Source organism: Rhyacophila brunnea, unplaced genomic scaffold, assembly GCF_057557595.1.
Source record: "Rhyacophila brunnea isolate RB1 unplaced genomic scaffold, BYU_Rbru_1.0 scaffold_19, whole genome shotgun sequence".
In the NCBI taxonomy this organism is placed as follows: domain Eukaryota; kingdom Metazoa; phylum Arthropoda; class Insecta; order Trichoptera; family Rhyacophilidae; genus Rhyacophila; species Rhyacophila brunnea.
Window position 1 is genome coordinate 34,337,655 of NW_028232848.1, and position 27,578 is coordinate 34,365,232.

The 27,578-nt window shown below is 34.0% G+C and overlaps 1 protein-coding gene across 1 annotated transcript; it reads right to left on the bottom strand.

The window, feature by feature from the left end:
• Positions 1-6,730: 6,730 nt before the first annotated feature.
• Positions 6,731-11,099, bottom strand: LOC147072926 (uncharacterized). The gene is made up of 2 exons (XM_085945816.1): positions 10,237-11,099; positions 6,731-7,989 (listed from the first exon to the last, which is right to left on the bottom strand). The coding sequence occupies exons 1-2, from the start codon at positions 11,032-11,034 to the stop codon at positions 7,564-7,566; spliced, it is 1,224 nt and encodes a 407-aa protein (XP_085801942.1). The 5' UTR covers positions 11,035-11,099; the 3' UTR covers positions 6,731-7,563.
• Positions 11,100-27,578: the final 16,479 nt, after the last annotated feature.

Genomic DNA, 27,578 nt, shown 5'->3' on the forward strand with positions numbered 1-27,578 from the left:
GGAAATCAAAATGACATTTTAGTATTCTATATTTGTTTGTTGCAAAATAGCAAAAAAAAAATAATTTGTTGACAATTGCCTTATTTGTCCTAAATTATTAATACATAGAATTGTCAAGTTTATATGATTCAATAGAAAATTTAAAAACGTGGTATATAAAAAGTTCTTTTTATCTTGTAATTATTTAATATTATTATCTTGAATATTAAAAAATAAAAATAATATATTTTTGGCGTGCCGTCGAAAACTTTTATCGTGCCAAGCTGGGCACGCGTGCCATGTATTTCCCATCGCTGCCGTAGGTGATCAATCATTATATTGCATTGACATTATTTATTATTTTGATATCATCCGCAAAAAAACTAATGGGACCGGATGATGATTATGAAATCGTAGTATATTCTTGGGTTTTCACCGTGTCTCCTTCTTCCTTCTTTACTCGACGTTTCGGGCTCGTTGCAGAGGCCATTATCAAGAGATATGTTTTATGATGAAATGTAGTGTATGTATGTGAATGTAAACGTTGCTCTAAGAAAGTCAAAAGGAATCCGATTATCTAAGAGCAAACGTTGTTCAGAGTAATCTGTCAATCATTACGACCGGAGATACTGGCTCGAATATTAGATTTTGCTGATAGTGCCGGAAGCCATGACGTTTTTAATCGTAATCCATCATCCCTATTAATGTTTTCAGGGTTTCTGTGGATTTCAATGGCCTCCTTTACCAATCGTGCGAAATATCCTTTATTCCGACCCAATATCTTGGTCTCGAAGTCAAATTTGTGCCCTGTATCCATCGAGTGCTCGGCAATTGCCGACATCGTGTAATGTTTAAGACGGTATGCTCTCTCGTGTTCACTCACACGCTTCTTTACCGTTCTAGAAGTCTGGCCTATATACTTTTTTGGGCATCCACGACAGCTTATCTGGTATACACCTGCCGAGTACAAAGGCTGTGAGTCCTTTACTGGTCTTAGCATATTTCGGACCTTTGTCGATGTTGAGAATATTGTTTCAATATTATGTTTCCGAAGTATCCTGGAAATAGTATCTGTGGTGTTTTTGATGTAAGGTAGATAGGCCCGGCCTTTGAACTGTATCTTTTCCTCCTGACTGATCGGGTTAAGGTTGATTTTGCTTCTGGTGGCTTTTTGGATCATATTGTGAGAATATCCGTTTGCTTGAAGAGCCTTTGATACTTGAGATATCTCGGATTTTAAATACGAAGATTCGCAGATACGCCGAGCTCTTGTCATCAAAGTCGAAATCAGACCCATTTTTTGAGCAGGGTGGTGGTGAGAAGAAGCATGTAAATAACGATTGGTATGAGTTGGTTTCCGATAGACTCTGTGTCCTAGAAAACCATCCAATTTTCTGATAACTTCCACGTCAAGAAATGGTAGAGCTCCGTTCTGTTCAATCTCCATCGTGAATTTAATCATCGAATGTAGATTGTTTAAATGGGCCAAAAACTCATTTAGAGCTTCTATACCATGAGGCCATATTAAGAAGGTATCATCGACATACCGTAACCAGCACGAAGGTTTTAATCTACACGTGTCAAGAGCTGTCTGTTCAAAATTTTCCATGAAAAAATTCGCAACCACGGGAGATAGAGGGGACCCCATAGCGACTCCTTCGGTTTGTTCAAACACTTTGCCCTGAAAGCTAAAGTAGCTTGACGTCAAACAGTGCTTGAAAAGTCCAGTCATTTCTGCGGAGAAAACTTCACCTATTAATTTTAGGGTATCATCTAGGGGGACATTTGTGAATAGTGACTCTACATCAAAGCTTACTAAGACTCGACTCTCCCACGTATAGACTTTCTAAATATCTGGCATCCCTTTTGCAACCACATACCAACGCCACCGCATCATGGGTTAAGGATTCAACACATTTTGTCAAATTATTAGCTGATATGACTATAAAGCCTACTGACCTCTTAGTAAGCTTTGATGTAGAGTCACTATTCACAAATGTCCCCCTAGATGATACCCTAAAATTAATAGGTGAAGTTTTCTCCGCAGAAATGACTGGACTTTTCAAGCACTGTTTGACGTCAAGCTACTTTAGCTTTCAGGGCAAAGTGTTTGAACAAACCGAAGGAGTCGCTATGGGGTCCCCTCTATCTCCCGTGGTTGCGAATTTTTTCATGGAAAATTTTGAACAGACAGCTCTTGACACGTGTAGATTAAAACCTTCGTGCTGGTTACGGTATGTCGATGATACCTTCTTAATATGGCCTCATGGTATAGAAGCTCTAAATGAGTTTTTGGCCCATTTAAACAATCTACATTCGATGATTAAATTCACGATGGAGATTGAACAGAACGGAGCTCTACCATTTCTTGACGTGGAAGTTATCAAAAAATTGGATGGTTCTCTAGGACACAGAGTCTATCGGAAACCAACTCATACCAATCGTTATTTACATGCTTCTTCTCACCACCACCCTGCTCAAAAAATGGGTCTGATTTCGACTTTGATGACAAGAGCTCGGCGTATCTGCGAATCTTCGTATTTAAAATCCGAGATATCTCAAGTATCAAAGGCTCTTCAAGCAAACGGATATTCTCACAATATGATCCAAAAAGCCACCAGAAGCAAAATCAACCTTAACCCGATCAGTCAGGAGGAAAAGATACAGTTCAAAGGCCGGGCCTATCTACCTTACATCAAAAACACCACAGATACTATTTCCAGGATACTTCGGAAACATAATATTGAAACAATATTCTCAACATCGACAAAGGTCCGAAATATGCTAAGACCAGTAAAGGACTCACAGCCTTTGTACTCGGCAGGTGTATACCAGATAAGCTGTCGTGGATGCCCAAAAAAAGTATATAGGCCAGACTTCTAGAACGGTACAGAAGCGTGTGAGTGAACACGAGAGAGCATACCGTCTTAAACATTACACGATGTCGGCAATTGCCGAGCACTCGATGGATACAGGGCACAAATTTGACTTCGAGACCAAGATATTGGGTCGGAATAAAGGATATTTCGCACGATTGGTAAAGGAGGCCATTGAAATCCACAGAAACCCTGAAAACATTAATAGGGATGATGGATTACGATTAAAAACGTCATGGCTTCCGGCACTATCAGCAAAATCTAATATTCGAGCCAGTATCTCCGGTCGTAATGATTGACAGATTACTCTGAACAACGTTTGCTCTTAGATAATCGGATTCCTTTTGACTTTCTTAGAGCAACGTTTACATTCACATACATACACTACATTTCATCATAAAACATATCTCTTGATAATGGCTTCTGCAACGAGCCCGAAACGTCGAGTAAAGAAGGAAGAAGGAGACACGGTGAAAACCCAAGAATATACTACGATAAAAAACAACCGTGAAAGCCTCAAACATTAGATGATTATGAAAATTAATATAATATGGAAATATTCGGTTAATCGGATATTTAAAAAGTCGAATAATTGCATGTCTACTTGTGAGCAATGTTTTTGTATTTAATTAAAACAACATTTGCATGTATGTATCTTATTAATATAATTACTAATTAGATGTGGGTTAAACACAATGCTTACGGGCCCTTTTAATTAATTTTGTAATTAACGTGTTAATTTGCATTTGAAAAGTAATTAGCAAAAACACAATTTTGTGCGGCCCGCAAACATTGGGTTAAAATGATTATTAGTAATCATCATCAGAGTCTATTTACCGCTGTGTAATCTTGTGAATTATTTGTTGAATAAAAGAAATAGTTAATTTAAATTAAATTATTAGCAAGTACAAGTAAGTTACAAAACAAAAAAATCTTGAAATGATCCGTGACGTCGGTTAGTAATTACTGTAATTAATACTTACTCTGATTTAAAATACAAAAGCCGATTGCCTATGGTAACTCAATTAAGAAAGCGCTTCAAAGGTAATTGTAAGAACCATTAGTTTAAATTCGTCGCAATTAAATAATATGCATATAGCATTGTGGTCAATGCGCGTGGGCGCGCTTCCCGAGAGACACAGGTTTGATTCTTGTTGGGTGTCGTATTTAAAAAAAAAGATTTTTCTTTTAGTTATTATTTATTATATATTTCTCAGATGTGTTTTCAAATTATATCACCAATAAAAAGAATGTTACATTCTTAAATCTTGTGAATTATTCAATGAATAAAAAAATCATAGTTTTGGTACACACCTTTTCAGTCATTCTTATTTGTTTTCGTTGAATTAAGAATAGGTATATACATATTACAGATGATATACATACGTTATTTTATTTTACTTAATTAAACGCAGGGTTTAATTAAATTTTAATAACCAATCAACATTATCGCCAATTTGTAGTCTTAGTTCAATGAAAATAAATAAGTATAAAATAAAAAGTTTAGTGTGCAGTATCTATGTCAACAACCCACATGCACCCTTCGCCTCTAGGTCCTAGCAAGTGCGAGGCTTGATTGAAGCTTTGTGCGAGGCCCCTAGAGGTCCCTCAAAAAATGGTTGACAATGAAAATGGTTGCATATCAGTTCGAATAGTTTTCTTTTTGTTTTTTGTTGTTTTAAAACAACTTTTTTTTAAATCTTTATTACATAGCTATATTACAACAATTCACCGGACATTTACATACTAATATATCAAAATAAGGTACTTTACTTAAATAAGCTGATATTTTTTTTTGCATTATTATCGAGAAAATGGTCATAATCGTTAAAAATTTAAGCGCGTAGCTCTTTCTTAAACAGATAGTTAATTACATCAGAAAAATATTGGTCGTTGTCTAACAATATTGGTTTGTACCTCATCTCCCATGATCCATGACGGAATTGTTTTGAATAATAATTACAGTACCAGCGCTTGAAATGGAAAAGATTGCGAACCGGAGCGCTCGACAATTTTCAGAAGATATTTAGAAAGTTATCAAACTTTACGTGTATTTTATAAAAATAAGTGTGTTAAAAGGCTTATCTAGTTCAGACGATCAACAAATTTTTTCCATGAGACAGAGCGATAATTATACCGATATCACGAAACGGAACGGCGCTCCGGTGCGTTCTGGTCCATTTCGAGCCCTGTACAGTACACGCTCAGTAATCCGCCGCTCGATTATCCGACAACTACTATAATCCGCCGTTATTTTTACTAGGTGAAAGCACAAAATCAAGCTCTATAATTCGCCGGTATACGATTGTCAAAGTCAGTAGTCCGCCGCGTACAAGTATGCAACGCAGATGAGACGGGTTTATTTTGGAAACTTCTCCTTCGTAAAACGTAGTTCATAGCGAAGAAAGTAATGTAACAGGGAGGAAAGTGCCCAAGGATCACATCACAATTATTATCATGCCGTGCTCCAATGCAACCGGGACACGCAACATGAAGCTTTTGGTCATAGGGAAAGCCAGGAATCCTAAGCCATTCACGAATATCTGCTTTACTGAACATACTGGTTGTGTCAAGTGTTTAACTATATTTATTTAGTTAATAAACTTAGTTTATAAAAAATATGTATAATTTAGTAAATACTTGATTTTAATTATAAATAAAACCATAATTTTCTAGTACAAAATTCTCAAAAAAACTATTTTTACGAAACACTTGTTTTAATTTTTACCATATTTTGTATGTATGCATTATTATAATCCGCCGCTTTCCCTTTTAGGGTGGCGGATTACTGAGAGAGTTATTGTATTATGTTTTAACGATTTATACGGCAAATTATTGTAACAAAAATAAAAAAATATTAATTATTAATAATTCAGCAAAATTAAAATTTACATCCGTCAATATATTAACCAATGGACATGTACAACAACATCTTGTTCATCTGTTATGCCATCAAGCAATTTAAACTATCACCTTGATTCATATTAACAAGTTCTTCAAAGCTATACGTATGTATTTTTATCAGCGCTCGAAATGGAAAATTGTACGAACCGGAGCGCTCGAAATTTTTTTAAGGATATTAAGGCTATCAAATTTTATGTGTATATTTTATAAACATAAGTATGCTAGATTTTTTGTTATATTTATGGCATATCTAGTTCAGACGGTCCAATTATTTTGTCCGTAAGACGGAGCGATAACTTTACATATTTTACGAACCGGAACAGCGCTCCGGTGCGTTCCGGTGCGTTCCGGTGCGTTCCGGTCCATTTCGAGCCCTGATTTTTATTCATGTTTGCTGAAACAAAACAGAAGAAATTATAGCGACCTCTGAAATGGTTGAGGATTATTTTAAGAAAAAAGCAAAAATGTACCATGTCTCAATAAATAAATAAAAAACTTCCCCGATCCCAAATGGACTCATGAAAAATAAAAATATATTACGACTATACATTGTTATATTAATAGAAATAACTAAAAACTACGCCGTAAAATATTAATTAATATGGTGAAATATTTTTAACCACACTAAACTTAACAATATTTTGACTTTTAGACAAACTGTATGAGCATTTCATGTAACCACTACTAGTTACAATCGTCGGAATTAACTACTGCGCATAAAGCTAAAGCATACTGGCGCGAATCCAGCAGATACAGGTTCAAGTCCCGTCGGGTGTCATATTTTTTTCTACAAAATGATTTTTTCGAGTGTGTGTATGCATGAGATGTTTTCAAATCATGTAAATTCAATATATAGAATGTTACATTCTCAAATCTTGTTTCTTATTCGTTGAATAAAAAAAAAGTTTAGTATATGATATTACTGTAGAAATTATCGTTTTAATAGCTCCATATCAATAAAACTGAATATAAGAGAAAATGAATAATTTATTTATAAAGGCATACAACTATATAACATTTAAACTTTATAACCTTTCACCAATTTGATCATTTCTTTTAAAATGAGTTTGTTTATACTTGTAATATGTACACAACTATCAAGTATACATACTTATATTAAACCATTCTTCGAATTAATGTAATTTCTTTTATTTTCTTAACTGTAAATTCATGGTGGAACTGCATTGTATTGTTCTTTAATTTAATAAAACGCAATTTTGTTTGTAGTACTTATTCCATTTTTACCAATAAATTAGGACCGGTTTCGTCCGCTTCAAAGGGACATTTTTAACTGAACTGATTTTGAGCTTCAGTTGAAAATGTCCCTCTGAGGCAGACGAAACTGGTCCTAATTTATTGATTAAAAGTGGAATAAGTACTACAAAAAAATGCGTTTTATTGAATTAAACAACAATTAATTTAATCTCAAGTAAAAGCTAAATATTATATTTTCCGTCGATACATCTATTAATTTTTGAGTGTTACAATAATATATTGACAATTGAGAACTATTTCTTTCCATAGTGAAAATCTACAATTTGGCAGTAAAGTTTTCGATCATTTGTGAAACCATCCATTTCCGATGTGAATGTCATATTTTTAAATTTTGTAGGCAATTTGTGAAAACAGTCTATCAGTCTGTGCGAATATATTCCCTTTTTTTAATGCGACACCGGAAGTCACTCAGAGCTTGTCAATCGGTCCAATCGCCTCAATACCGGCTCTATATAACCCAAATTCTTTTACTTATTAGTCATTACTCGGTACATATGTGGACCTTTAAATAATTAAAAATTCTGCGCCACTAAATCATTTTATATCTAACAAAGTCTTTTACAACACCTCGCATTCTATCAATACAGTTTTTCGACAGTTCATTTTTGTTCTCCTTGTCATCCCCATCCCCTACCATGTCCATTATCTCAGGCGCATTACCCCTGTCACTCTGCATCAATGGTAAAAGAGCCAGCGACATGAGAAGGCCATATGGCAGTATTCTGTTGACCTGATCCATGAACACTTCTTTCGGGTAGCACTTTTCGACGTCACAGTCCATCGCGGCCAGGCGTTCTCCGAGGGTTTCATGATACAGGTCCAATATGGCTGGATAATACTTTCTTCTTGTTTCTTCGTCGGTGCTGGTGAACAGAAGGTACGTTATATCCGTCACGGGGGAAGCATAGCGGGTAATCTGCCAGTCCACGGTTCGCATCTCTACTGGTTGGTTTACCTGAAACACAAATTAAAACACATTATAATATCACGTATTCAGTGTTTTGCACGCTTTAAATCAGTACTTCTCAAACTGAGGGGCACGGCTCCCAATGGGGGCCTGGAGCTTCTGCCAGGGAGCCGCGAATTATTTCAGTATTTAAAAAAAATCATAAAATCGTTATCACTGGACGTCATAATATTTCCAAAACTAAAATGACGACCAAAGTACAATTGTATAAGAACACCATTTACTAAATCCTTAAAATATGATTATAGAACGTGGGCAGCTCAAGAAAAATTGATTCGATATTAGAACAGGTAATTCCCTTGAAGTCGAATTTAATGAAAGAAGTCTTGCATAATATTGGATAAGGCGACAGCAAAAATATCCGTGAATCGCAAAATCAGCATCATAATTTCTTTTGCGACAACATACATATGCGAAACAGCATTTTTATAATTACTGATAATAAAAAATAAACGCATGACATGTTTTTCAACGGAGACTTTGGAGCAAACCCTTCGAATTAGCATTTCAAACATTGTACCGGATATTAATGTATTATGTAAAAATATGCAATCACACCCCTCTCATTAAATTGTTTTTATTTTTTAATTAAAATGTACCTATAGTAATAATTAATGGTAAATAAAGTACTGCTTGGTCACTAAAGACTAACATTTTTGGGAAGGGGAGCTTTGGATTTTTTTGCTGATTTCGGAGGCCGTGGTTTGAAAAAGTTTGAGAAACACGGCTTTATATGAAACATCTTAAGTTTTAAAGATAATAATATGCCATAATAAAGTGGGATCCTTTAACGAATTCGCATTTTATAATGTTTTTTATAATAAATAAATGTAAGTAACTATAAAATAAGCTTTGACTTATTTTTTTTTCTCTTTTATGTTTCCAGGTGCGTATTGATTAGTTAAACAGTTTAAAATATTAAAATATCAATAATTTATCTCTAATTTTAAGTTTCTAATATTTTCGTCATGTGCTTCAAGTAGGTCGGAGCATTCACATTAAAACATAATCAGATGTTACAAAATAATAAATAATAACAATCAATATTTTTTCAGAATTATTATCTACTTATATTACAAGGATGAACTACGAATGTACGCAATTAGTAGATATGTATTTCAGTTATCACCTTTTTATCTGGAGCTGAAACACTTACAATCAATGGCGCAATATACATTGTATGTGACACATGTATATTAATTTATAAATAATTATTTAACATGTAAATAAAATAGTGTGTTTAGTGCTAGAAACAATGCAAATCGACATTTATTTGTTGGCTTATTTCAATAATTACGCACAGTGACTTATATTCTCTAATCTCAATTGAAACTGGATTATTACAAGCTTAACCCATAGCTTACGGGCCGCACAAAATTGTGTTTTTGCTTATTACTTTTCAAATGCAAATAAACACGTTAATTACAAAATTAACTAAAAGGGCCCGTAAGCATTGTGTTAATTAACCAGTGAAAATGCAGGGCTCGAAATGGCTGGAGCGCCGTTCCGGTTCATAAAATCCTAAAGATTTATCTCGTGGAAATATTAAATTGACCGTCTGAGCTAGATATGCCATATAATAAAAATCTAACACACTTATTTTTTTATAAAATACACATACAATTAGATAACTATGTTAATATGTTCGTAAAATTATAGAGCGCTCCGGTTAGTAAAATTTTCTATTTCTAGCGCTGTGAAAATGTATAGAAAACTGTGGTAGTATGACTGTCCCATGATCCCCATATCCTAAAGCGGGCCCCCCGGCCAAGATCTTTTACGGGCACCCCTACCTATCGCTAAGTTTAATAGCATGGTGATGCACAACAGTGTTTTCAAAATTATGTTACAGGTAAACAGTAAGGGCCTACAGTGTATTTTTATCGATTTTTTTGTAGTTTTCTACAACATCTACTTAAATTATGGAAATGTCAAGTATGAAAAAAACATTAAAAATTGCATCTTACAACCACATTTTTTCAAAATGTTCATATCCCCCTCGTGGAATAGCCCCGCAGACGACTTTTTTTTACTATTAGAGCAAATTTGTGATGGGGGGTTATCTCACATATCTGATCGACCCGTCACGCCGCCCCCCCTCTGAGCCCGGGTCTCTAGGCTAGAGCCCTGTCAGCCCCCTCCCTTTGGACCATTAGGCCATGGACTATCCAATATGTGTCCACTATTTTTTTCCTTACTGATTAAATAATAATTATATACATTCAGTAAACTCACCTCATATCTAAATAGAAAATTGTTTGACCAACAATCTCCATGACAGACAACATTGTAGGGAGCAGCCGCTTTAGTGTCTAAAAAATTGCACAACTTCTCATAGGGGTCTTTCATATAGTCTTGAAGCTTTTTCACACAGACTTCGTCGTCCAAAATCTTGCCCGTCTGAATAGCAGCGTTTGTAAACAACTTAATAAAACCTTCCGATAAGCCAATAAACTGGCAAGAGTCATCTACCATTTGTTTTAATAACACAGGCTCTTTTTCAATCATCACAAAAGACAACGCATGAAGTGCTGCCAGATTTTTAATGCAAAGAGATAAGTGTTCATAGTCTAAAGATTTTAGACGATCAAACAAAACAAATCCACGCGATCCTAAGTCTTCCATGAGAACAAATTCTTTAAATTCTTCATACGACGCACTAATACATTTGGCAGTCATAAACCGGTTCTTCTTTGGTACTTTATATTCATCTTGTATTTGATTGAAATGAGGTATTATTTTAGTATACGCGTACACTTCTTTTTTATAAAATTTATTATACGGTACGTTTTTTCTAACCACGGGATCATCTGGCGATAGTTTCAACACGAGATCTAGTGATCCAGGTTTTCCATTCGATTTTCTCCCCGTTATATTAATCCTGTACAGATCTCCTAAATAATTATCTCCCTTTTTTGACGCCCCTGAGACTGTTACACGGTAATCATTTAGATTTTCTTTTTCAAGTATTTCTTTGATTACTTTCCTAGAATGGTCTGTAGGGAGATCGGATAAATCTTGTATAATATCCATAATTGATCACTGCACCGCACAGAGTCGTATATATGTGTTACCGATTTGAACCGTTTGTTAATACTGAGGTAAGTATTCATACAAGGAATATTTATATAATCAGTTTTACTCGTCAGTCAAATTTCTGCTCACAATAATATACTCGTACATACCACTGATAAAAACTTGTTAACTACCAACAAATATTTCTTAACGTTTATTTAGACTTGTAAAAAAAACACTTAGGAAATTAATAATTTAATTTAATAAAACGCAATATCATTTTAGTAAATACTTATTCTACTTTTAATAAATAAATCTGGACCGGTTTCGTCCGCCTCAGAGGGAAATTTTCAACTTGACTTGAGTTTATATTTTTTTTTGTTTTTTATCTGTTTTGATAATATATATTTCTTTATTTTTAATTGTCATGTTGTAAACGTCTTAAATGTATTATTTGTATAGTTCACTATCTTCTTCTTCTTTCACAACTAGGGATTCCAATCCCGGGATTCAGAATCCCGGGATCCCGAGTTATTTTCGATACCTATGAATCCCGGGATTGATAAACATAATCCCGAGATTTCGGGATTGATTTTTTTATCAATTTTTATGGAAAATAAAATAAAAGCGAAAAGATAACAAAAAAAATACTTTTAATAAAAAATAACTACATTAGAAATAAACTGAGTTTGAAGTTTGATTTATACCCATGTGTAGGTTGCCGATTCATTTTATTTTTTCACATGAATTATTAAAAATGGAAAGATTGGAAAAAAACAATGCTTCGCACTTTTAACAAAGTAATTCCACCATGATATCATACGTTTTACGGGAGTTTCATATTTGTCTGACTAATTATATTTATGAAGCGGAAAGGCCATCAGTACGCCATGATTATTTGCTTAACTATTTTAAATCTCGCTAATCCATTCATTAAGTCTTTACTATCAGAAACAGCAATCTCCTATTAAATTCACATTATTATTTAAATTACAATATTATTTACTCCGTTAAACTTGTGTATTTCCGAGATTGAACGTATACAATATTAACAATAAATGTCTTAAATAGTATAAATTATACTAGATTTATTTTTGACCGATTTCATTAATTTTATTTGTAAATATAAAAATTTTATATTTACAATGGAAAAAATGTCAATCCCGGGACCGGTCCCGGGATCCCGGGATTGTCAAATTGTAATCCCGAAATCCCGGGATCAGAATTTTGGCTCGGGATTGGATTCCATAGTCACAACCCAGCAATGCGCCATAGGGCAAGCACAAGTTCGCGCCACTTCCCTCGATCCATCGCTAATTCTTGCGCCTCCCGCCATTCCAGACCTACAACGCGTAGATCGCTTTTGTAGCACCGCTGCAGGGTGAGGGAGGGCCGGCCACGACGACGGAACCCTTGACGCTGTGCCACAAGGGTACGAAGTGTCGCACTCTTTGGCGGCATCCGGAACACATGTCCCAGCCACGTAAAACGTCTCTTCGTGATTACTTCAATCACTAAAAGCTGCTGTGTCACCATACGTAACACAGTGACATCCCGTAAGGGTAGGCAGATTGAGCGTCGCTTGGGGGCAGCAGTTACTCGAAGGCCGGCAAATCGAGGAGAATCATTAGGTATATATAGAAATAGGTACCCAAACTTAGTAATAACAGAAATATCTTTCCATTAAAAATTCAGCTAACTGGTTGGAAATAAAATGTATTAATTAAAATAGAAGGTTTAACAGGACTGTATTTTTTTAGAGTTAACGATGTCTAGTTTACTTCCGTTGTAATTGATCAACAGCAATGGCACGTGCAGATTTTCGAATTATAGGTAGATACATACTTACCTTATTAATTTATCCAAATATTTTTGCTGGTCACTCACGAGTTTTGAAAGTTGTCATGTGTATTTTTAAATGTATCTGAAACCGTGGACTCGCAATACTGCCTATTGAAGTAGAGATGGCATTTAAATCAGATCTAGTGGTAAGTATATAATTATTTTGTTAGTAATGTATGTATCCATACTGGAGTCATGAAAGGATGATAAAAATATTGTATAAAAATGGGGCGGCATTTATGTATGTTACGTCACTGACGTAACATACATAAATTTGAATATAAATAATAAAATTGACGCCGATTGTCCAGAATCTCTTCGTCAATACCGACGTCAAATTGCCATCGGCATCGATTGACTCCAATAGGTTCAGAACCTCCGTTATTGTTACGAATGCCGCCAAACCGTTTCGATATTGTTAATTAAGTAGGTATATATTATTTACTGTCTCATACTACTCATTTAAATATCAAAATAAATAACTATTTAAACTATTTTAAGTACGAGTACAATAAATTTTATTTGAGTTTTGAACCAATTATCTACAATCAATAATAATTATTGTTTATCAGTATTTTGCGGTGAGCTACTTTTTAAAACAGCATTAAACCAAGGCCTGAACGAAACTGTCAACTGAGTGCGTCATTGAAAGTTTTTGGATCATTTAGTAATGAAGATGTGAGTTTTAAATAAACAGAAGGTAATATTCTAGATCAGAGGGGGGCAAACTGCGGCGCGCCATCATTAATTGTACTTCTGATTGCGAATAACTTTTTTATAATTAAAAAAAAAATATCGACATAGATTAAAATTTGTTTAGCAATAGTATGCGATCTATTTTCAATAGATATTGATAGTGTACCGACAGAGCTTCAACTTGAGATTATTGATCTGCAGTGTGCAACTGATTTAAGGTAATTGCTTCGTCGTGAAGAAATCTCCAAATTTTACAATGCCCTTAATTCAGACAAATTCGACCAACTTAAAGATTATGCAAGAAAAATGATCGTTATTTTTGGATCAACCTATATATGTGAACAAAAATTTTCGACCATGTGCCTCAATAAAAATTCTTTACGATCAAATATCTCCGATGCCCATTTAGAAGCAGTTTTGAGAATATCAACTAAAAAATTAACACCTGAATTTAAAAAAATGTTAAAAAACGTACTTACAAAAAAATTAATGAGAAGAATGAAACTGTTGTACGCATGTTGTTGTTTATTTTTCGTGATAATAAATAGAGTATATCTAAAAATGGTATTTTACTTGCGGCCCGCCACTCATTTTGAATTCTTGAATTTGGCCCTCCATCCAAAAAGTTTGCCCCCGCCTGTTCTAGATATTACTTTTTTCTTTTTACCTCTCCATGCCGAACAAGACTTCACAGAGGAATTAATGAGATTCCATCGACAGCTTTTATTAACACAATTTTTTAAAATTCCGCCAGCATTCTTTTTCCGTGTCAACATTTCCCTTTGTTATTCTTGCCTAGTAACAATTTCACGAATTCTCGAGAATTTGATATCTCTTGAGAAATGAGAATAAATTTTTGGAAAATTAATTTCTTGAGATTGACATTTTCTGATTATTTCTCGAGAATTCTCTAGACGAGATTGTTTCCGATGGCTTTTTGTGTCTTTACTATCCGGCATGAGATATAAAGGCAATATCATCCGCATAGATTTTTTATGCTGAGTTGGAGCAGATACTTAAAAAAGTATATTATGTGAATAAAAATATACCAACGTACCTAATAAAAGCAGTAAACTTGTTTGTTTTTGCATTTTGGTTATCTGTTTATTTATCGTTCAGATACTTGAGTTGATTTACAATGTTTGTTAAATAAAATAAAAATATCTGCTATGAAGCAATTACTGTTCACGATGACAAAGCATTTTTGCGTGTAGCCATGGCGATAAATATTTATTTTTTATTTTTTCGTGGATTATTTCATTATTTATGGTTTCAATCTGTCAGAGGTACATATTCTCCAGTGGTGGAGATCCGACGAAGCACTCCAGGTCAGACACCCGCAACTTTTTTCGAAACGAGAAAACGCTCCAACACTTCTTCAAGTAGTTCTCTTCGATATTATCACGTAAACAGAAGATTATGTCGTTATGATTCTTAACTTCAAAAACATAGAAAATTTAAAGAAAATCATTAATCAGTCCAATTCCATCAGTCCAAACCGTCAAATAAGATAACCAGGATTTTTAAAAGATTTCATTTTACTCCTTCTTTTTCTTTCCTGATTTGAGGTCGCAAAAGCTTTTCCGTGCCCCTGGCTCACACTCGACACATATTCATATGTTTTCCTCATACGTTATAGATAATTCATTACAAATAATAATATATATGACGTAATTACCAACACAAACAAATTGAGGAAATGCATGTTATGCAACATGAATAATATTACCCATAATGGTTGGACGTTGGTGTAATGATGTTGTTTTAATGCAATCTCGTGATGATGAATAGTTATACCCCTTCCACTCATTATTTTCGAATGCGATTTTATGCCAGATGGCGTGCGAAACGTATAATTGCGTTCATGGAGATTTTGTATATAAGCATCTAAGCAAATCCGAGTACAGAATACCATAAGTTTAGCGAACCGATTGCTAAATTTGGCAGAGTCGATGTTTTACAGATTGCAACTGACAGCTCGCGTTTGTTGATAATTGTCATAGGTACTTGTTTTCTTCCATATTTCATTAAGATCTATTTTACAATTGATCCTATAATTGGTGCTTTATTTTATTCAATCATGACTGCTTTATTTTTACTAAACTTTGCTTTCGTAGATGAAGCTAATCTACAATGCCGCAAATTTCGTAAAAGCGGCGACGCTTTCGAATTTAAGAGTCTAGTTAGTAAATACACATCAGACGCAGATTCATGAAAATCAAATAAATATAATATAATATTTTTAACAACTAAATCCACATGATTATGCTGGTAGGTAGGTATACTATCACGATAACCATCTACTTTCATTTGTTTATATTGTAATGATTATATTTATTCAATAACGTTTATTCGGCATTCGGATTATCCGGCCATAATGTAGTATTAATTGAAAAATAAAAGAAATAATATGAAAGTATGTAATAGCGAGTTCAAAATATATGGAATACTAAGGCTATCTAGCGGCAAAATGTGAAAAATTATCGTGCCCATAGACATCAAAAACTGACCATAGAGAAAAAATATTTTTCTTTTTTAATATAAGAAATACTTGTTTTAAATAGACGTGCATGTACAAACACTGTTATTTGAATGGAGCATTATAGAACACGGCGGCACCCGTATATACAAATTCGCAGACAAGTGGGTGAACACTCGACAAGTTTTATTACGGTAATAAACGGTTCCGGCGTAAGGTGAGACCGTCATAAACAATTCGGTTTGGCTTATTTCCATGGACACCCTATTATGCATAATAATTATTCGGTAAGTAGGTATACTACCACGAATAACCATTTACTTTTATTTGTTTACCCTTCACGTTAGGAATTTCCTATAAATAAATATTGTAATGATTATATTTATTCAATAACGTTTATTCGGCATTCGGATTATCCGCCCACAATGTAGTATTAAATCGAAAAATAACAGTAATAAGAAAGTATGCAATAGCGAGTTCATCATATAGAGACTACTAGGGATATCTAGCGGCGAAATGCTGAAATTTATCGTTTATTTGACAGTTAAGCGACCATAGACATCAAAAAGTGACCATAGAGCAAAATATTTTTCGGTTTTTATATTAGGTATACTTGTTGCAAATAGACGTGCATGTACAAACACTGTTATTTGAATGGAGCATTATGGAACACAAAGCGATTTATGTATACAGTTTCGCACGCAGCTCCATGAACGCTCTACTAGTTAGTAAATGGTTGTAATCGGAAACAGCGTAAGGTTAGAGGGTAATAAACGATTTTGTTTGGCCTATTTCGATGGACGGGGTATTATTCTCTACCTATAGATTGTTCGGTTTGTAAACAATTTGAATAGGACCTGTTTACTAACCGAACGGATATCACTTACGAAGGGTAGAGATAGGCTGTTAAGATACAGCATAAATACTGCATACTAAACTTTGTCGGTCATACGTATTTTTTTTATTTAACGAAGACTACAAAATTCAGATAGTGTTGATTAGTTTTTAAAATTCAATTATTAATCCCTGTGTAAATCAAGACATAGTAATAGTCAAAAAATATTCGTATATCTATAAAATATCTCTAATTGTATATTACTGCAATTTACAGCAGTATATAGATTATGTATTTTTATGTTATAAAAAGTATTTTTTCTGTTATATTTTCGTTTTTATTTTATTGTCCATAAAAGTTGATAAAAAAGACTCAATCCCGAAAGTTTCGGGATTATATTTACCAATCCCGGGATTCATAGGTATCAAAAATAGTTCGGGATCCCGGGATTAGAATCCCTAGTAATAATGTATTCTTAATTCAACGAAAACAGTAAGTATAATTATTATTGAAAAGGTGTGCACTATTTTTGTCAGATCTCCCATAGCATACCAAAACTATTATGGTTTGATTAAGACAGGGTTTATTTGATTTTTTAAACTAACCACTACCACCTGCAATTTGTGTTCTTAGTTCAATGAAAACAAATAAGTATGACTGACAAAGTTTACTGTGCACTAGGGAATCCAGTCCCGAGCCAAAAATCTGATCCCGGGATTTCGGGATTACAATTTGACAATCCCGGGATCCCGGGACTGGTCCCGGGATTGGCATTTTTTACATAGTTAATATATTTTTTTATATTAACAAATAACATTAATAAAATCTGTCAAAAATAGATCTAGTATAATTTATACTATTTAAGACATTTTTATTGTTAATATTGTGTACGCTCAATCTTGAAAATACATAAGTTTAATGGAGTTAATAATATTGTAATATAAATAATAATGTGAATTTAATATGAGATTGCTGTTTCTCATAGTATAGACTTAATGAATGAGTTAGCGAGATTTACAATAGTAAAGCAAGTCGTGGTGTATGGCCTTTCCGCTTCATAAATCAAATTAGTCAGCCAAATATGAAACTGCCGTAAAACGTATGAGATCATGGTGGAATTACTTTGTTAAAAGTGCGAAGCATTGTTTTTTTCCAATCTTTCTCATTTTTATTAATTTATGTGAAAAAATAAAATGAATCGGTGACTTACATATGGTTATAAATCAAACAACATTCAAACTCAGTTTATTTCTAATTTAGTTATTTGTTATTAAACGTATTTTTTTCTGTTATATTTTCGTTTTTATTTTATTTTCCATAAAAATTGATAAAAAATCAATCCCAAAATCTTCGGGATTATGTTTATCAATCCCGGAATTCAAATGTATCGAAAATAGCTCGGGATCCCGGGATTGGAATCCCTAGTGTGCACTATATTTGTCGGATCTTACCAGCCTACCGTCACCCCTCGCCACTGATGGATATAATAGTATCTCTGTAATATCAGTTAAAAATATATAATTTGTATGAAGGGAAATTCCCGTTAGTTATTGTTTTATTACGTGTTGATGAATGACTCGACGAGTTTGCATAGACATTACGATTATACAGCAGTATACATTAAGTATTTACAGAGGTCATAATATTATAATCAATCAATATTTTGAATAATATTAAAAATGCAATATTCATGAATAATCTCACATTATCGCACTGCTATCCAGGTAGAGAACAACCACGCGCTATTTTCCGCCACTCGAACTGCCGACAGGACTCGCAACCTTTGGACTCCGCAGGTATATACCAGTTAAGCTGTCGCGGATGCCCAAAAAAGAATATAGGCCAAACTTCTAGAACAGTAAAGAAGCGTGTGAGTGAACACGAGAGGGCATACCGACTTAAACATTACACGATGTCAGCAATTGCAGGAGCACTCGATGGATACAGGACACAAATTTGACTTTGAAACCAAGATATTGGGTCGGAATAAAGAATATTTCGCACGATTGGTAAAGGATTTCATTGAAATCCATAGAAACCCTGAAAATATTATTAGAGATTATTGATTACGGTTAAAAACTTCATGGCTTCCGGCACTATCAGCAAAATCCAATATTCGAGCCGGTATCCCTGGTCGTAACGATTGACATATTACTCTGAGCAATGTTTGCTCTTAGCTAATCGGATTCCTTTTGACATTCTTAGAGCAACGTTTATATTCCAGCGCTCGAAATGGAAAAGTTTACGAACCGGAGCGCTCGAAATTTTCTGAAATAGTTTAATCAAAATTTATGCGTATTTTATGAAAATAAGTGTGTTAGATTTTTGTTATATCGCCTATCTAGCTCAGCTGGTCAAATTATTTTTTCCACGAGACGGAGCGATAATTTTACCGATTTCACGAACCGGAGCGGTGCTCCGGTCCATTTCGTACCCTGTTACATTCACATACCTACACTACATTTTTATCATAAAACATATCTCTTGATAATGGCCTCTGCAACGGACCCGAAACGTCGAGTAAAGAAGGAAGAAGGACACACGGTGGAAACCCAAAAATTTACTACATTTTAAGGTCATGGTTCAAGCAGGATCAGTGACACAAAACTGTAAACTTTCGATGGCAGTGCTAGTTATTGAGCATACTTCGAATGCAATATTATGGTAAACTATTTTTAGAAAATGATGATTGATGCATATTGAAATAAGTTGTAATAATTTAAAAAAAAATGCAATCAACAATCATCATTTATCGCGAACAGGTTACCGCATTGCATTCGAAGATAACCAATAACTAGCACTACAATCGTAATTCGAAAATCAGTACCACGGCTTGAATACAGTCTACATAGACACTATGTAACTCGTTTTCTTCTGAGTATGCTATCAATACAATCCTTGTCCACCCGAAGAGTGGTTGTTCTTTTAAGGCTCGTCTTTTTACTATTTCGTGGGTTCGTTTACAATCCTTCTATACTGGCAATTTATATCAATTTTCATGTACCCACAGATATCACTCGTAACTCTGCGGTCTTCGTGATACCCATCGTAGGGGGGACGTGATGTTTCATGATGCTGTGTACCGTGCGATTAGCCTATTTGATAGCAATGTTATTTTACAACGTTTTTCTTAGCTAGTATTCTTATTTGTCCGGTGGTTGTTCTTCCAGTACAAATCGTGCAATCATTACATAATCGCATGTTATACCATAGTCTCTACAGCCTAGCTAGTCACCTCATAAACTTCGAACATCATTGTCGCTTTCCCTCCACCTATACGGAATATTTTAAGGACAAAAAATAGTTCTACATTATTTATAAGCACCTATAGTATTATATAATCATGGGTCTGGTAAATACACATTTTGTTTTTCAATATGTTTTTATAGTAATATCTATCGACATAAAATATAACTAACGATGCCAGTCGATAAGTCACAAAAACAATTGACATAAACTGACATTAACCGAAATAATATAGATGATAAGGAGTGGTTTATATCAAATCTTTCAATCAAGCAGTTCACAAATAATCTCTCAATTGAATAATCGTTCCTCGCATACTGTGTTTGTCCGCAATATAATATATAATATATAAAACTATCAAAATAATAAAGCCATACTGCCGTAGGTATAATATTAAATAATAAGCAACCATAAAAACAGGTCTGTGTTTATTAATCAAATATGTATACATATAAAAAAAACTAAGCTTAAAAGTTGAACGCAATACCAAATTAAAATAACGAACAACTGCATGTTTGAAATCAGAATTTGGACCTAATAGGCTTAGCAAGTGGTCAACATTCATTTATTGTTAAAAACAAGAATCTATTATTACAAACCTCCACTCTGTGGTGGCCCATATTATGATCTTCGGCCCGGACATGGTAAAAAAAGTATTTTATTTATAGATGATCCCACCATGAACCAGAGATAGAACATTTGTTTCGGAAAGTGACATAAGTACTATAAAAATTAGGCTACAGCGGGTGTTATAATTACCGTGGCATGCGGTGACAATATTTGCTTTTAGAGTTGCTATTGAGAAAACTGCATCACACAGTAGAAGTATTACTTTCTACATACTATCTAGTTAGGATTTTGCAACTAAACAATTGAATTTTGCGACAGATGAAAAAGTAAGGTCTATGGTTCTGCATATGGTAGCAGATATTTTCTTAGAATATCGCTATCTGAAAGCAACAGTGTGATTAGTCAAAAATACTAGTTTCGACATAATTGCACTTTAATATTTGTGTCATAGAAATAAAATAGTCAACTAAATATTTATTTTGTTTTTTCTGCGGTTTATAGATGATAATGGTGATTTTTGTATACTATTATAAACAGTGGGTTTTCTCAGTCATGGCCCCCACATCCCGAAAAGGGCCCCCAGACTAGGATCTTTGGCGGGGCTCCCTACCTATCGCTAAAGATAAAGGCAGTGTGACGATCTACAGTTGCATATTCCAAATGGTGTTCGTGGTAAAATTAAGGGTATTTTTAGCGATGCTTTGTATTTTTTTTCCGTCCATGTCCGATCTTCATAAGATCATGGACAATAATCAAAAATCACATTGGACAACCACACATTATTAAATAATGTTAGTAAGCTTAAAGCACGAAATAGCGCCACAGGCGACATTTTTTTACTGTAGTGCTATTTTGTGATATGTGTTTAACTGACTTGGCTGGTCGATCCGCCACGCCGGGCCCCCCTTAACCCTTAGACTGCTACGCAACGATATATCGTTGTTTTTGATATTGGCCACAACGATCGTCGTTTTGCATTTGATACCTGAAATGTTAAATTAATTTTGGAACATACTACTGCTTCAGCGGTATGAAACATTTTTCATATATCATTTAGTTTTATTGTTGTGTAATATAACTTGATTTATATATGTTTTGTGACTGGGTAGGGTTAGAACTTATAACAATTGTATTTTTTTTCATCGCATCAGCATTTTTATAATAAAAGCATTAATTTCAAATACAAATTTCAGTTTACAATATACTTAATCAAATTTGGTTTTTTATTTGTTTACAGTCAAATTCTGGGTGGAATGACAATTTTTTATTTAATATTATACATCTGAAACAGTGGGAAAAGTATTTTAGAACAGTGTTTCCCTAAAAATACTAAAGATTATACCAACTTAATTAATACTAACTTACTTATTTCTAATTTACTAAAGTAAAATACACGGATCGTGACTCCCTGAAGGGACCGTAGATTTTCTATTAAATTAAAGTGGATTTATACTATATAAAAACAATTTCATTTATAAAAAAAATAATGAAAAAGAAATCATTTGCAATATTTTAAATGTTCCGATAAGCAAACACCATGAAGACCTTTTTCACAACTCAAGCATATTGAACGCGATCTTTTATCGGGGCCACCATTTTTCCTACTGCAAACAATGCAAACTTTTTCTTTTCGGCCGGGTAATTGCCATTATTTCGCTATCACTTTTGCTGTCCGTAATCATTTTGCAGGAATTCAAATTATAATCCAAATGAGGAATTATTTTCTCAATAAGATGTTATGGGGAGTACGTGTCGTTAGCTAACGCAATCGAATGGAATTAAAATATTGTTTTGAGGTAACCAACTGTTTTCAATAGCTGTTAAAAATAAAAACACGATAGTTCGTTTCGCTCGCACACGTGGTCGTCAGTATGATAGAGCGAGAAAGAGAATTTCAATCAATTTTAAAGGCAGACGAAGCGGGAAAAATCTAATAGCCTCATTATCTATTCACAACGATAATCTAATTACAAAACGTGTTTTCATAATAATCCGATTTCGCAGAATCAATTAGAGTGGTAAGGTGTCTAAAAATAATACAATACTTTAATTTATTGGTAGCAATCTTCGACCGGATTTTGCACAACATCGTAGCAGCCAAAGGGTTTTAAGTCCTGTCAGCCCCCCCTTTTTGGGGCCATGATCTCAGTTATTCCACTATTCAAAAAGTAACAGGACAATTTTAATAAATGCAACAGTGGCGTTGTTTTCTTTTAAATTGGGTTTTACATTTTTTTTAAATCTCAGTAATTCATTATGTAGGTACCTATAGCTTTCAGCAATCGATTGGCATAATTATCTCAAAATTGACTTTTTCACTTTATCTCACTGTTCCATTCACGTATCGATATTTACAAAATATTGATTAGTAGGTATATAACTTGAGTCAGTAGTAGGTATATAACTTGGCTGAGCAGTAACATGTCGGCTTATAAATTCGTGGGTCTCGGTTCGAATGCCGGGTCTAACAAAATCACATATTATTTTTCAATGTGTGTTTAAACCTGAAGCATGAATCTCATATTATGAAGAGCAATGTTTTGAGTTACCCCATCTCCACCCGCCATGTATATGCAGCCGCGGTTTGTGTGTTAACGTGTCAGATTGAAAAGATTTTAGTGCTACACTTCCTGCGAATCTGTTGCGAAATCTCTTCATGAGGCGGCTAAGATCCACATTAGATTGTAGAGCCATTTAAGAAATAACCCTCAGAATAAACACAGATAAGTCAAATTTACCATATGATCGTTGGTACAATAAATGCCTGCGTATTTGTATTTAACCGATTATTTTCTAGGAATTCTCAAAAACTTACAGCATCTATATTCTACGCTACTGGTAATTACATAAGTATAACAATATCTTAATTAAAACGTCTGTGGGTGTAGTCTGTCACTATGTACTGTATGTAAATGATACATCATCCTATATTACAGTGGTGGCGAACCTATGGCACGCGTGCCATTAGTTGCACGCGAGATGATTTTACACGGTACGTATAAATGACAGATCGCATCGTAAAAAAAATAGCTGGTAAATACTCTTCAAGAATAAGTATGACGTTTAATGTGAATATGTAATTGCATAGGTCGATCGTTAAGCTGAATGTGTCACATATAGTATTATCCCACTAGCCTCGTCAGGCGGCGGGGGAAGCCGCGAACCTCGAATTTTGATCGATTTACAATGCGAATGCCTTCTTTGATTGGAGCATTTCTGATATAAAGCTGTGTGTAAAGAACCAAACTAAGCAGTGACGTCCCTAGACAAAATTCCGCCCCTAGGCAATGCCAAAATGCCGTCACATTTTTTATACAGTACTTTTTATCATCCTTTCATGACTCAAATATCTAAGAAATGTGTTGTATGGATACATTACTAACAAGATATAAGTATACAGTTAAATCTAATTTAAATGCTATCTCTGCGTCAATAGACAATATTGCGAGTCTACGGTTTCAGATACTTAGGTACATTTAAAAATACACCTCACAACTTCCAAACTCTCGAGTAACTGGCAAACATATTTGGATAAATTTTAAATTAGCCATGCACGTATCCTTGCTGTTCACCAAGAACGTGACGTCCAAGGACAACGGAAGTAAACTAGACATCGCGAACAAAAAATAGTCCTATTAAAACTTTTATAGTAGGTAATTAATATATAATTAGTTTGTTTCCAACCAGTAAGCTGAATTTTTAAATGGAAAGATATTTCCGTTATTACTAAGTTTAGGTAGCTATCTATATATACCCAATGATTCTCCTCGATTTGCCGCCCTTTGGATAACTGCCGCCCCCAAGCGACGCTCTATCTGCCTACCCCCACGGGACGTCACTGAAACTAAGTAATACAGTGACAATTCCCTTTCTACACACTGAAATGGCTGTACCAAATAAGAAGCACAAGCTTGGTTTCAAAATTCAATTTCAGTTTTTGGTGGACCGAAATATGACGTAATTGAAAAAAGTGATAAAACTATAATATATGTGATATGTTCTGTGGGTGGTATAGCTAGAACATCATCATTTTTAAGAGAATTCTTAAAAAACATTTTTTTTTCACATGAAAAACTACTCAGCACGACAGACAGTCGATAAATAGATAATATTTGGGAAATTTTGGCACGCGTGCGTAAAAAGGTTCGCCAACCCTGTCCTATACATACATAACTGTTCAAAACGACAAAATACATTTTCTTTGATAGTCATTTTCCGAAATCGTTTTATTTGTCACGATATATACGTATTTAATGAGATACAATTCCTATTCAAAACATGTTTTAATTAGCTGTAATGACATAATGCATATACGTTTAATAATGTGTAGCTGCATTTAAAAAATAAATAGTCTCCAGCGACCTTAACTTCTGCTGGCCTTGCACGTTGTAGTTCTGTCATTGGTTTTATGCTGCCATAAACGTCACTCGGCGTTCATCAAGATACCCGATTACAAACAAACGTGGCGGCTACATATAATGATATCTATCTTCCGTTTCTGATAACGTGATAACAGTGATAACCACCACAAATATAAGGTTGAATTATTCAACCAATTTAAAATCATCTGACAGTGCTAGTGATACATAAAATATCAGTAGCGTGCGGCTCGGAAACGGGGCATGCCTTAATTATTTTAATATATTTATATAAATGCTTACTTAATATACTTACATAAAACCATCAAATAAATTTAATGACAGACTAGCTACGAGTACCTACCATATAATCTTTATGATAACAAATGCACTGTGGGATGGGACTTGATGATGTTATGCTTTGTCTTGCGTACTTCCCGGGTCTTTTCGGATGTTACGGTACTAAAAATTCTCTATAACTCCTTAATTAGAAGTAGACTTGAGAGTGGGTCTATTGTTTGGGCCCCGCATCTGTTGAAGTACGGCCTTATGGTGGAGAGAGTCCAAAAGATTTTTTTAAGACTCCTTTACTTTTGGCTGTATGGGTATTATTCGTGGCTCTATCCGACTAATTTTCTCTTAGGGATGCTTACGTTCTGTAGCTTAAAATTTAGAAGGGATCTTTATTTAGCTACATATTTTTTCAGACTTATACGCGGCGTAAATGTAAACTCTGCCATTCTTGGTGGTGTTGGCTTGTGTCTCTGATAATTACCTTAGGAATCGATGGCATCTGTTGTTTGTTCTCCCACGGTGCAGAACTAACCTGCCATTACTAATGCCAATTGGGAGGGCAGTAACCATGTTTAATGAAATCGCTTCGGATATTGATATATTCCACTTACGTGAGGGTGAATTTAGGTGGACGTTGTTTTATAAATTTTTAAGATAGGGTCTATCAAAGTTCACTCTGTGTGCTTCCGTCTACTTTTATTTTGTTATTTATTTTCTTATTTTATTTCTTATTTTATTACTTATTGTATTATTAACTCACACTTCTCTGAATTTTTATTTTTAAAAACACTTATTTTAAGTCATGTCATGGACGCTTTTAATTTATTATTTGTTATGTTCATTATATGTAAAATAAATAAATTTGATATTTGGTATTATCTATTTCACGCTTTACAAACAGTTTGTTTATGTTTTAATTTTATTTAAAACCATTCTTAATGTTTAATTTCAAATGGAATTAATGACAGCCAACACTATATTTGTTTTGACAATATGTCATCGAATATTCAATAGAAATAATGTATGTACTAATTTCAAAATTGCAATACCCGGCATAATAGAAATCGCGGCTTTAATTTTAGACTATGACAAGTCAAAAAATAGCATTCCGAGATAATTGGCTTCAAATATGCAAACACTCTGAACTAGGTAAATCAAAAAATGTATGTACTAAACCGATTTTATTTCTCAACGTGTATCAGGATTAGTATTTTTTAATGATATGTAACAAAGGTCTAAAATTAAATTTACTCGAACAGTTGGAAATTAATCGCGAATTATCCAAAAGTAATCACATAATTAATGAAAATTTGGTAATGCATTCGTCGCCACTATAAACTTTAATTTAAGCACATGATTAACGAAATTATACTAATAATATTTTAATTGATTAATAATGTCTAGAAATAACCAAAGCACTCGAACACTGTAGGTACTTTCGATAAATTTTGTAATTTTGATATCCATTAAAAACCCACTTAGCGTTTTCAAAGTATTAATAATATTACAATTAATAATAAGTTTACAAAGTCATAATATTGTTTGAACGAATAAAAATATGTATTCTGTCTCTATCTATGCGTATAGTATTTAAGCAAAGGCAAACGGCCTATCTGAATAGTCTTGATAATGGTGTTACAACCGAAATAGCTATCGACAAACCTTCTAAAAAACCTGTAGAATTTAATATTAATTATATTTTCATTTCAATCAATATGAGATATATTGAAAAATCACACAGAAAATGTATTTTTGAAATGTCATTCAAATGCAAAATAGTATTATAAATTGAACTTGTTTCGACTTACGATTGGTTTTGACCAGGTAAATAATAATATCATCAACCTCTAAAATTTTTAATTTGTGATAGACTAAAACTTGTGGTGTGAAAAATGTTACAAGTATCACAAGATACCCACAGTGAATTCAATATAATATTTTTTGTATGCTTTTGAAGAGCATGCCCGATCTCAAACGGCACCGCATGCCGTTGATATAAAATATAATAGTGTGGAGTAGCCAAGCCGTTAACGATTATTATACAATTTGTATCTCTTACTATATTATCTTAAAAGTACTGTTATTGTTGAAAATGTTTCACGATTCACCATATTATTGTACTTATACCAAATTGAACCCATGTCGTAGCACATTGGATAAAAACCGTTAAGCCGGCGCTCCATTGGCACGCAAGTCAGACGATTTACAGTCTTTGTACTTTTTTTTCGCGTGGAGCACCCCA

Excerpts from the sequence above, each read along its gene's own strand:
- LOC147072926 (XM_085945816.1), bottom strand. The coding sequence starts at position 11,034 with ATGGATATTATACAAGATTTATCCGATCTCCCTACAGACCATTCTAGG. Across the intron at positions 7,990-10,236 it reads ATTTTCTATTTAGATATGAG|GTAAACCAACCAGTAGAGAT; the intron begins GTGAGTTTACTG and ends TTTGTGTTTCAG.